Source organism: Tupaia chinensis, unplaced genomic scaffold, assembly GCF_000334495.1.
Source record: "Tupaia chinensis unplaced genomic scaffold, TupChi_1.0 Scaffold150175_1, whole genome shotgun sequence".
Taxonomy (NCBI): Eukaryota; Metazoa; Chordata; class Mammalia; order Scandentia; family Tupaiidae; genus Tupaia; species Tupaia belangeri.
Window position 1 is genome coordinate 713,907 of NW_006210013.1, and position 12,481 is coordinate 726,387.

General features: G+C 49.6%; 1 protein-coding gene across 1 annotated transcript in view; it reads right to left on the reverse strand.

The window, feature by feature from the left end:
* CAPN8 (calpain 8) overlaps positions 1-12,481 on the reverse strand; it is a 76,584-nt gene that overhangs the window by 10,659 nt on the left and 53,444 nt on the right. The window contains exons 11-14 of the mRNA XM_006171981.2: positions 10,192-10,203; positions 6,404-6,615; positions 4,316-4,352; positions 2,433-2,501 (exon numbers count right to left, since the gene is read on the reverse strand). Coding sequence (XP_006172043.1) covers positions 2,433-2,501; positions 4,316-4,352; positions 6,404-6,615; positions 10,192-10,203 — 330 coding nt within the window. The remainder of the gene's footprint in view (positions 1-2,432; positions 2,502-4,315; positions 4,353-6,403; positions 6,616-10,191; positions 10,204-12,481) is intronic.

Consider the following 12,481-nt stretch of genomic DNA (forward strand, 5'->3'; position numbering starts at 1 on the left):
CCCCCGGGCTGGCAGGCGCACCCGCCCTATAGCAAAAACCTATCCAGAAAAAAAAAAAGAGGAACCCAAATGTGAATCACATCAGGTTCTGACCAGCTGATTCGAGATGTGAATTAATGCAGAGTCTCCTCCACAGCCAGCCCGCAGGTCTATAAGCCCTGTGATATTTTTAAGGCTTGTGACATCTTTACAAACTCAAATTTTCTCCGAGGTCTCCAACAGCCTGGCCAGAGGTGATGGTCAATACCATGAGCACCACCCATACTACCCCAGACAGCGGCCATGCCAGGCTCTTGCTGCCTTCTGTGGGACATGCGTAAACAGAGAACACTGTGACAAGTGACAATAGTAGGCGCTAGCACCCATGTGCCACACATCTAATGTGGAATGTTGCCAATCCTCAGAACAACTCTGCATCCACTTACAGTTACGGAAGTCATGATTTCGTAAGCCAGTGCCGCCCGCATACACAGTGTCATCTGCCCTTTTCACGTGATTGAATATCACATGAAGCCTGGAGGTTCATGGCTACCGGGTGGCAGGGCCGAGACTGGAGACCCAAGACTACCTCACTGCAAAGCGCCTGCTTTCCGCTGCAGATGGCAGTGGCTAAACACTGCACACCTCCGTTTCTTCACCTGCAAAATTGTGCGGTATTCTGTCTCAGCCTGGAGGTGAGATTTAGGGACGAGGACTTCCTGAGTGCATTTGGGAGAAACACTGAACCAAAGGAAAGATTTCCCCTTAACTCTCAGGATAGACCTCGAGCAAGATGAGGAATGAGCTCAGAGAAGGAGTATTGGGTGAGAATAGGGTTCCCACAGTGACTCCGCCCCGCTGTTGTTTATGGCTCCCCCACCAAATTCAGGCATTGAGATGTGGTGTTTTGGGTTCTTGGCATAGAAAGGTAAGGCCTTGGGAGTGATGAAGTGACTATGGTGTGGCCCTTGTGGTTGAGTTCTGCTGGGTCCGTAAGGAGAAGGAAGGAGACTAGAACAGGAGGACTCATGGACAGCCACTCCACTCTGCTCTGCCCCTGCGATGTGATCGGGACCCTGCAAGATGCCCACCCATATGGCTTCTGACCTTGGGCTCTATTTCTATCAATCACTCAGTAGCGAACTAAGACAGCCTCTTTCTCCCCTGTGGCATCAGCCAAGTCACTCCCCGCCCTCCAGACACTGGAAACCAGAGACAAGAGCCCCACAGAGCAGCGTCTCCTGTGAGCACAGCACGGCACAGCAGGCCTCCTCCAGGCCCAGAACGGCCAGCTCCAACGATAAGACCTGAGCACCCTCTGAAAGCCTCCAGGCCTAGCATACAGTTCCCGTTAGCCAGCTGAGAAGACAGTGGGATGTTGAGAATCGACATTTGGACCTTCACCCTATTCCTCATGAGGCTGTGCCTTCAGCTCCTTAACCTGCACTGGTCACGTCACCAGCAGAGCAGGAAGTGTGGCCAAGTCTGCCCCACACCATGGGCAAGAAAAGTCAGCTAAAGTACGTGAAGAACTATATGAATCTGGACTCCCAGCTCCTGTCATTCTTGGTGTCCTTAATAAAATATGACCCCTTGGTAGCTATGGAAATGAAGTTTGTTAGCAAAAATACTGGCCTGAGCATCCACCTAAAACACAAATTGACTCGTGTTTGCAAGGGTTTTCTTCAGTGGCTGTCCAAAGGCACTGTGCCCAACTTGACTTTCTGCAAAGGATTCTGAAATGTTTCCTTCCCTTCCATCCTTAAGTCTAGAACATCACCCTGAGCATCCTTGTGGGTGAAGGACAATGTGTTTTCCCTCTGGCATATTTTATTGCCCTCCAAAGAGCAGCATGTCTGTTGCATTTATGGGGCCTGTTGTGACGCTGTAGTCCCAGGTGCACCCTGACTTAGAGCCACCAGGACCAGGGCCAAAACGAACCCAAGCCAGGTGGACAGAGAGACAAGGAGTGGCAGGCAGTTTCCTTCTGCTCCAGGGCCTGTGTCTCGACCCAACCAGGCCAAGCTTGTATTCACAGAGACACACAGCAGGGCAACCAGCCGAACTGGGGCCTGGCAATCCCACCAGAGTAACCGAGCCATCCTCCACAGGGCCAGCTGCCTCTGAGGGGTATTGATTTGCTGCCAGCTTTCTAATATAGGCCCCATCTGACAGGGTCAATTTACAAACAAAAAGGCTTTTGGCAGAACCCGGAGAGTCGGTCTTCCTATTTCCTCAAGAATCAGTGAAACACAGTAAGAAAGGGGTCCCAGGACCCTGATTGCTCTCACAGCACAGGAACAGCTCTCAGTCTTCAGACCAGATGAGGTGATCGATTCTGACACTAGGAGCTTTGGGATCTTCAGTTGTAGCCTTCGTACTCCTGGAGACCCAAGGAAATAAAGATAAAAGTGACCTGGACATTCTGGAACATTCTCCTGCCATCCACTTACCTTCCCCACAAGCTTCTCAGACAGGCTCTTGAACTGGCCATCTTCCTGGTCCACCTCGCTGGGATGTGGCTAAAAGGATTAGCACAGTTGCAAAGTTCAAACTGGAATCATTGGGGGTAATGAAAAGTTCCTGGCAACCCCACAGCGCAGTGGTTAAGGGAGCCAGTCCCACATGGCTGACTGTCCAATCCTGGCCCCAGTGGCTTGAAAAACGCAGCAGGTGAGTGTGCATGGGTGCCCAAAATTCTGACAAAAGGTAAGAATAGAGAAGGGATTATAGATGTGACCACACCTAATTAGGGGGTTCTCTCTCTCACTGTCTCTTTGTCTTTGTGTTTCTTTCTCTCTCTCTCTCTGGCAAGCGCAACCACTCTGGCAATAAAGTTTTTTAAAAATTCATTTATTCATCCTTTAGTATTTGTTGGGCACCTATCATTGCCAAGCTTAGGCTAAGGGGTGTGTGTGTGTGTGTGTGTGTGTGTGTGTGTGTGTGTGTGTTGGGGGGGTGCAGTTAACATAAGGTGATAAACAAAAGAGACATTATCCTGGGTCCTGGCCCTGGGGAGCTCAGGGCCCAGCAGGGATGCAGCCCTGGGACCCAGGCAGTCCTCTCTGAGTAATGTAGAAAATAATGACCCACCAACGCTGAATTTCAGACTTCAACCCCGAATCGCTTTTAGAGAATGATAAATGCTCTGTCATCAGGGAATCGTGGTTGCAATCTGTGGACTCACAAGGAAATCCCCAGTGACCTTCAGGGGGCCTATGAACTCCGGAAATTGCATGAAAATGTGGGGTCATGGTTATAAGCATTTTCTCAGCTTTCAGCAGATTCTCAAAGAGTATCACAATTAAAACAAAATTAGGAACACAGCCCTGTGGAAATGGCAAAACTAGAAGCCAGGAGAGCGGAGTTCACCCGCAGGCTGACCACTTCCTGGGTACCATCTCCAGGCGCTAAATATCCATTTCCTCAACTCCAATGTTAAATGAACTAAGCCAACAGGGATCATCTTGAGACTCAGATGAGAGCTAGTGTGTCAATGTTCTTTGGAAATTATAAATCATTATGTGAATGCCTCTGAAGAGACTTTCTGAGATGTCAATGGGCCCTATCCGAAATAGAATGGCCCCCAACTGTCACCACCAGACAGAATGGGGAAGTCCCAGGACTCCCAGACGGCCCTAAGAGTCTCCAGAATGCCAGGTCAGTTTCTTCCAGAACTGTTACTAATAGAGTCTAAAAGGTTCAATATGGCCTGATAATACTGTACTAGTAAGAGTAATGACGTAGGCACAGCCAGGTGGTAATTGAGGGCACAGTGAAGGAAGGAGGGGGTTAGGCAGACAAACGCACACCTCAAACCCTGGGCATTTCCTCCTCCAAACTGCTTGGAATTGCTCCTCCATGGAGCCGTCCCAGACTAGCCGCTCACCCCAGCTCCTCCAGGACTACACACCACAGGTTTAGATCCATTTCTGGCACACATTCTCCTTCATCTTTTCCCTAGGCCTTCACCATTTGTTCTCTGAAAGACTGGCGGTCCATCCGAGAGCAGGATGCAGGTCTGTTTCCCCCACTGACTCTCTCTCCTGCACAGAGCAGCCCAGGCATAGTGAGTGCTCTGTCTGTGGGTCCTGCTGATTTAATGAGGGAGATGCAAAGGCCGCCCCCACCCAGGGGTAGGGATGCATTCCAAAGTCCACATTCCAATATTCCTCCCATCTCTTCATCTGGAAGAGAAGAGGCCTAGGCAATGTTGTGGCCTGATGAATAATAAGTTATTATTGCTAATATATAAAGAACTCTGACGAATCAGTAAGAAACTCCAAATAACTATTATAAAATCGTGTCAGAACTTAGCAAACTAAAGATTGCATACCTCATGTGAGTTTCCGGCTACAGCACCCCCAATTTCCCTGAAATACAAAGAAAGAAACAAACCAAACATGAACAGGACATGGTAGTTAAGGTGCTGGATCCCACATGGCTGACTCTGAGGTTTGAGTCACAGACCCGGCGGCTTGAAAAACACACCAGACGCATGCGTATGTGTGCCCAAAATCCTGAGAGGAGAACAGAAGAGAAGGGATTTCCATGTGGTCCTCCCTCCTGGGCAGTGATTTCTCACTTTTCCTTTGTTTCTGTCTCTCACTGGCAAGTGCATGCACCCTATGACAAAAATCTGCACCCTGTGGCAAAAATCTTAATTTAAAAAAAAAAAAAAAGAGAGAGAGAGAGAGAGAATAGCTAATAGCTAGGTTCTTTCAGAAGGTTTTTTACTCCTCCGAGGAACTGGTTTCCCACCCAAGACCTTCAGTTCCTACTAAACACTGCATAAACTGAATCCTTAACCAGGATTCCTCCCCTTCAACTCCCCAACTCCCACCTCACCCTGAGTTTTTCGTCAGAGACAAGAGCTTCCAAGTTCAGCAGTCTTTTTGTGAATTCTAGAATGTTTACCATGGTGGACGCTTTTGGGAGGTTCTTTCCTCACCTCATCCAGTTATCAGTCTTTTCCTCCTCGGGACCTCAATACATGAATTTCTGCTTAAATGGCCTCTGGAGAATAAGCCAGCAAGCCTAGCCTGCGCATGTGTGCATGTACATGGTGTGTGTTCTGTGTGCATCTGTGTGATAGGTGGCATGTGCGGTGTGTGTGTGGTGCCTGGAGGATTATGTACTCAATGTGGTGTATGTGATATGTAAGTGTGTGATGCATGTATGTGATATACGGTATATGTGATATGTATGTGGTATGTGGGGTATATATGTGGTATGTGTGTGTGGTATATGTGGTATATATGTGATCTGTGTGAGTGGTGTGTGTATGTAGTTGTGTATATGTGATGTGTATGCACAGCAGGTAGATGTGTACTATTCTGGTATGTGGTGTATACATGTGGCATATGTGTGCTATGTGTGTAGAGTGTGTGTGTTTTATGTGTACTATGTGGCGTGTGTGGTATGTGCCTGTGTGTGGTAAGTATGTGGTGTGTGTGTATGCAGTGGCCATTTCTATGGTTGTGTAAGTGTGGAATGTGTACTCAGTGTGTGTGGTATCTGTGTAGTGTGTGTGTGCGTGTGTGTGGTGTGCATATGGTGTGAGGTTGTATATGTGTGCTGTGTGCATATTGTGCGTGCTCAGTGTGTGTGGTACATGCATAGTGTGTGTACAGATGCAGATTGTGAGTGTGGTGTGTATGTGATGTGTGGTTGTATATGTGTGCTGTGTGCATGGTATGTGTGCTCAGTGTGTGTGGTAACTGCACAGTGTGTGTGCACGTGTGTGTGGTGTGCATATGTGTGTGGTTGCATACATGTGGTGTGTATAGGGGGTGCACATGTGTGAGGTGTAGGAGGTGGTGCTCTCACCTAGCTCCCACGCCCTGACCTCACACTCTCTAGTCCAGTGGGAACCTCTCTGCCCAGGCTGCTACCATGGCCCTTTCTCTCCAGCCTCAACTCTTTCTCTTCTTTTTTTTTTTTTTTCAGAGGTTTTTACTATAGGGCGTGTGCGCTCGCCAGACAGACAGAGAGAGACAGAGATATAGAAAGCGAGAAATCACCCCCCAGAGGGGATGGCCACGCCGCAATCCCTTCTCCTCTATTCTCCTCTCGGGATCTTGGGCATGCACACACACGCGCCTGGGGTGGGTTTTAAGCCACCAGGTCCGGGACGTGAACCACAGTCGACTACGTGGGAGTCCAGCGACATAGCCATTACGCTAACTGCTGGTCCCAACTCTTTCTCTTCTTTTAAGAAAACTCTCCCAGTTCTATAGAGAAGTGGAAGAGACAGGAGGGATCTCCGAGGGAAGGATTTTAGGGACCTGCAATGTCTTTCAGATTTCCTCTAAGGAACACCCGTTGGGTGGGTTACACAGTGACAGGACCCCCACCTACGTCTGAACATTTCCCCGGCCGATCCCCCCACATATCCCTGACCACGGAGGGAAAGGTGACGCACAGGGCCTTGGCCTTCTTCTCTGAGAACACCCTCAAGCAGAACTCGCCATCTTTGAAGGGTTCAAAGGTGGACGGCACCACGAGGTATTCCCCTGGGGACAGCCGGGCCCGGCCGCAGACCTCACGCAGGTTGACGTAGGTGCTAGAGCGCGCGGAGGGCTGGAGGCCCAGGAAGAAGTCTGGGCCCAGGTGTGTGTCCGTGTGACTCTCCAGCTGTGCGAAACAATAGTCAGTATCAATTTCTCCTTAGACCCAGAGATGAAAGCCCAAGAGTTGGTTTGATGGTACTGATTTAGGGATCACTGGTTTTAGCTCCACTGAGAATCTGGAGGCCTTGTCTTCTGAGTGAACTCACTGTGTGTCAGTCAGACTATCCGAAGTACCTTTTTGAAGTACCAACCTTGACTATGACCTTGACCAGAACCCTTGTCCTCTGAGCCTCCCAGTTAAAGGGAGGTTTGAGCAGCAGGGTCTCTACTGTGTGCTCAGACTCTCTCTGGATATCTTTTCTCATGAATCCAGCACTCTTATTCTGCAGCTGCCCCTGGGGGTATTGACATCCAAGTACAGGCCTGTGGCTAGAGAAATGAGCATAAGTCCTGGTCATTGATCAGAAGCTGCCCCAGGACCCTGCTCACTTTGTCCACCTGGGAAAACTGCTCCACAAGGTGACCAGGGTGGGGAGGCTAGGAGCCCAAGGAAGCAGCTCTGCAGGAGGCAGACAGGGGGCAGCCACAGCCAGGCCTATTTGGGGTCCCTCCTGGCCTCCCCAGGGTCTTGGCTCTTCTGCAAGAGGGAAAGAAGCTCCCAGGACCCACCTGTTTGTTGGGGGAAGAGGGAGGTGGCTGGCTAATTAGTGACTGCAGAGTGCTTTGAAAACACAGGTGCCATTATTATTATTATTATAATCAAGCATAGAATCGGTCTTCATCAAGATGCCTGTGACAGAGGGCAGGGGCTGACAAGCTATAAGGGCTGTGACTTCTGTGTGACATGGAGCTGGAATGCCCACACTAGGGTGGACAGTGTCCATGTACAGTCACCAGACTCCCTTAGGGTCACAGGTGGCTAAATTGGGGTGGGGAGGGCAAGACCACCTTCCCCCATGCCCTGACCAGGAATCCATGGACGTCTCCCAGGAAGCTCTCACTGGCCTGCCCAGCACCCTGACCTGGCTACAAGGATAGCCACAGTCCTTGGCATTCCCCCTGAAAATGTTTCCTTTCTGAGCAGGAGAATGCTGGGGGCATGGCCAGCAAAGCTGTGGCCAAAGTCTAAGCATCAAGGAGTTAAATATCATTCTTGCCATCTCTTGTAGCAAGGGGAGGAGACAGGGCACCAGCAGGAGAAAGTACTTGGTAGAGTTGAAGTTGAGAGGCAAACTCTAATTTGGGTTGGGTTGGAAAAGGGGCAAACAGGACCAGCAAGAATCTAGGGGTGGGAAGATTAGAGAACCCCTGTTTGGGGGACTAGAGCAAGAACTGCAGAACTGAGGCAAGAGCTGGGTCCCCTCTGTCCTACCAGGGACCACAAATAAGCAGGTGCCACAAAGTCCTTCACCTCCACATCTTCCTTTGGCATGGTTCAGCTGGGAGTGACAGGACAGGATTGAGCAGATTTGCTGAGGGTGGTTCTCAAAGTGTGGACCCAGGGTCAGCATGACCATGCCCAGGAAAATTCATTAGAAATGCAAGTTTTCAGGCCCCACCCTAGACCTACAGAATCAGAAACTCTAGGACAAGGCTGGCACTCAGTAATCTGTGCTTTAACAAGCCCATTGGGATTCTGAGGTAAGTCCAAGTTTGGCAACCATTGATCTGAAGACCCACCAGTGCTCGGAAAGCACAGGATTCATGGGGACACACTGAGGGCATTGTGCAGTGCTGTTGGGGCGAGTTCCACTAAGCATGCTTATGACACCCCCACTCACATAAATGGGACATTTCCAATGGAAATGTCTCACTTAACTCAGATTTAGTTTTAATGATTTTCTAGCAGAGAAGAGGTGTTAGCTCTAAATCATCCATACTCACTTGTCCATTCCCTCCATAATCAGTAACATGCATCTGTGAGCAAGGACAGGGTAGACCAGTAGTCTGCAGCCTTGGAGCAAGTTATGAGCCAAAGCTTGTGAGTTTGGGTATTGATGGTCCAAAATAGGGTTGTCAAAAAAGTCATGACACACTTTTACATAGAAAAATACATCATGACTTTTCCACTGACCCAATATATAGCTGGCTGAGCTTGAGAAAATGGGAGAGTTGGGGTGAGGCGGCAGCAGAGCAGATACATGTGATGAGTGCAATGGACTCCAGACATCACAGTGGCTCTCCGCCTTGGCTGCATGTTGAAATCAGTTTCTAAATGTACAGTGCCTGGTCCCCCCATCCCAGAGATTCTGATGTAATTGATAAAATAGAGCAGCTTCCCTCAGGGGCTGGACAGTGGTGCAGTGGTAACACGTGATACCCTGCAAGGCTGACCTACTCAGGAAGGTTTCAGGTTCATGTCCTGAGGCCTCCAGGTACACGCCAAGCACATGCTTATGCCCAGGATTCAGGGCTGGCTGAGGCTGAAGATAAATTATGGTATGAAGACCCTGTTGAGGGTTCTGTCCCTCTCTCCCTCATTCATTCATTCTCTCTGTTGCTCTCATTTGTGAAAGAAATAAATGAACTTTAAAAAAAGAAAAATGGGTCCAGCAGATGGCATAATGGTTACATCACTGGACTCCCATGTAGTCGACCACAGCTCAAGTCCTGGACCCAGCAGCTTAAAGCCCATGTCAGCAAGATCAACAGTTGGTGTAACGGTTATGTCACTGGACTCCCATGTAGTCGATCATGGTTCGAGTCCTGGACTCAGTGGCTTAAACTCACGTTGGGCACTTGTGCGTGCATGCCCAAGATCCCGAGAGGAGAATGGAGGAGAAGGGATTGCAGCGTGGCCATCCTCCCTGAGGGGTGATTTCTCACTTTCTGTCTCTCTGTCTCTCTCTGTCTTTCTGGCGAGTGCACACACACTATAGCAAAAACTTCTCAAATGAACAAACAAAAACAAACCATGTCAGCACCTGCGCATGCGTGCCCAAGATCCTGAGAAGAGAATGGAGGAGAAGGGTTGTGGAATGTCCATCCCCCCCGCAAGGGGGTGATTTCTTGCTTTCTTATCTCTCTTTGTCTCTCTGATGAGTGCATGCATGCATCTTATAGCAAAAATCTATCAAAAGAAAAAGAACAACAACTCCCTGAATTACAGCTAAGAAGGTCATGCGGCCAGTACATATTGGACCTGATGCTGCACTGGCTGGGTCCAAGGATGCGCTCTCACAGAGAGCCTGCCAGTCCCTCCCAAGAGTGCTTCCCAGGCTCCACCCTTCAACCAGCTGAGGTGGATGGTACTGCTGGGTAAAGCCTGCGATGGTAGCAGGAAACTCCATATCAAGTATGATGATGGCAATATGACTGTAAACTACTGAGGAGGCAAGAAAAAGCCAGGAGCCAAAAGGTAAAGGCTGGTGCCTCTTTTTCTTACCAGAGATTAAGGCATTTACTTCTGCTGGCCAGGTAAATGGGAACCTAGCTGGGCTGTGGTCATTTGGAGCAGACCACCACACCCATGGGGGCAAGGATCACCACTGTTCCTTCCAGGGGACCTGACAAGTGGGACTTGGGGTTGTCTTTACCAGCTCATGAGATCATCGGAGAGTCCACAGGAAACCGGCGTCTGTCCCAGAAACCAGGTGCCACTTCCTACCTAAGGAGGAACCTTGCTGTCTGCACCACTTACCTCCTTGGGAACCTACAGGGCAGAAGAAAAGAGCAAGTCAGCTGAGAATGCAAGGGCCTCCCGTTGCACGTTCACACCGCCAACCTCACCTTTTGAGACAGACCGTGCAATCCTGGGCCCCGAGGGAGGAGGCTGGTGCTAAAGTGTGGCACTAGTCAGATTCGGAATCTGGAAAGTCACTGCTGAATCCACTGTGCCCTAGAAATCTGGGTAGTGGAGGAGGTTCTCCTTTTTACTTTTATTTCCCAGCTGTATCATTTCCCAGAATCCTAAATTCCTCAGGAGTAAGAACCTTGGGATATACATGAGCACTGACTTCTTACACACCTGCAGGCCTGGCCTCTCAGATCCTGGGCTTGGCCGCAGCAGTGGACCTCACTCAACTCAAGCCATAGTTTATCATGCCCCTGCCTACAGCCAGTGGCCCACATATAGCACATAGCCCAAGCAGAGTCTGCTGCAATTTCTCTAGGATTTTTGAGTGACTATCAAGAGAAAGGGCCTTGTCCTTTATGCTGGTAATATTTAGAAATGAAGAAACTATTCAGTTGTTGAAAAAGTCATGATGCATTTTTGCACAGAAAAAAAAACGTATCAAGACTTTTCCAATGACCCAATAGGCTGAGGGAATGACATTGACACTAGATGGGGGTGTGGACAGAGGCCCTGACATCCGAGTCCCTTGCCCAAAGCACCCCTTTTATCTTCCCTTGGCTCGGTCGTTTGAGCTGGTAACTTCTTTTTTCTTTTTTTTTCTTTTTTTTTTTTTTTTTTTGGAGAGATTTTTCACTGTAGGGCGCGTGCGCTCGCCAGACAGACAGAGAGAGACATAGAGACAGAAAGCGAGAAATCACCCCTCAGGGGGGATGGTCACGCCGCAATCCCTTCTCCTCCATTCTCCTCTCGGGATCCTGGGCACGCACGCACACGCGCCCGGCGTGAGTTTTAAGCCACCGGGTCCGGGACACGAACCGCGGTCAACTACGTGGGAGACCAGCGACATAGCCATTACGCTAACTGCTGGTTCCCAACTTCTTTTTTCTTTAGCTTAGCTGGAGTTGGGTTCTATTATTTGCAACTGGAAATATGACCCCCGCAAGAGACCAGCTCTCAGATACAGGTGGGAGCTCTCATGCCCAGGGCTCCTGTGGTAGGCTGAAGAAGGGGATTCAAATCCCCACTCTGTCCTTGGCCCTTCTTTTTGTCCCAGCTGCATATGCTCTTCCAACCAGAAGAGCAGGACAGTCACTGCTTATGGCTTAGGCCTAGAGGCAACTGCTCACACCTCTGAGAACTAAAAGGGTTAAGGAAGTTTGGGGTCAACTGGCACCCTTGCTTCTAAAGCTCATTTGTCATGGATGCCAGCAGAGGTAAAGCAGTCCAAGTCACTGTCAGTCCTCTAACTTTGAGTTTAAAACTAAAATCACCCATGTGGTGTCCCTGACTATGTAGGTGAAGAGAGGCCTCTGCTCCTGGACTAAAAGCCTTTGCCCACCCTCAGCAGGATGCTCCTAACTATGCTGGCTCTCTTTCCGTGAACCGCTTGATCACTGCGGCTGCCATCAGTATGCCCTGACTCCACCCCGTGAAGAGTCACCTAGGGCAGGCACTGAGCCAGCGGCTGGGGCCTCTCAATGGCACACAACCAGAGCAGTGAGGCAGGGGAGCAGGCCTTAGTGACTCCACTGATGGGTGGAAAGGGACAATCATCTTCAAAATAAAGGACCGTGGATGTAAATGACAGATGCTCTGGCAGGAGACTGTGGTCACTGAAGGAAGATACGAGGACAAGAGAAAAGGCTAGGCAAGGAGGGCTCTTTAAGGCCAAAGGGGGAAAGCATAGAGGAAAGAAGATAGTACCCCACAACCCCTCACAGCCCATTTCTACAAACCCAGCTACTCCCTACAGCACCAGGTACCCTTAAACCCTGCACACCTCTTTCCACAATCCCAGCTACTCTCTGTAACTTCTCAATTTAACTGTCTGATACTGGAGCCTGGTTTCAGGTTGAAAATCTATACCCTTTCTCCTTATAAACCCAGTTACTCCTTACAACATCAGGTACCCCCTCAGCCTGCCTTTAAAACTGCTTTTGGGAGCCAGCAGGTAGTATACTGGCTAAAGCACTGGACTTCCACATGGTTGACCATGGTTCAAGTCCAGACCCAGCAACTTAAAAGTCACACTGGATGTGTGTGCATGTGTGCCCAAAATCCCAAGAGGAGAATGTAAGAGAAGGGATTGTGGCGTGGTCATCCCCCTGGGGGGGGGGGGGGGGGTTTCTCCCGT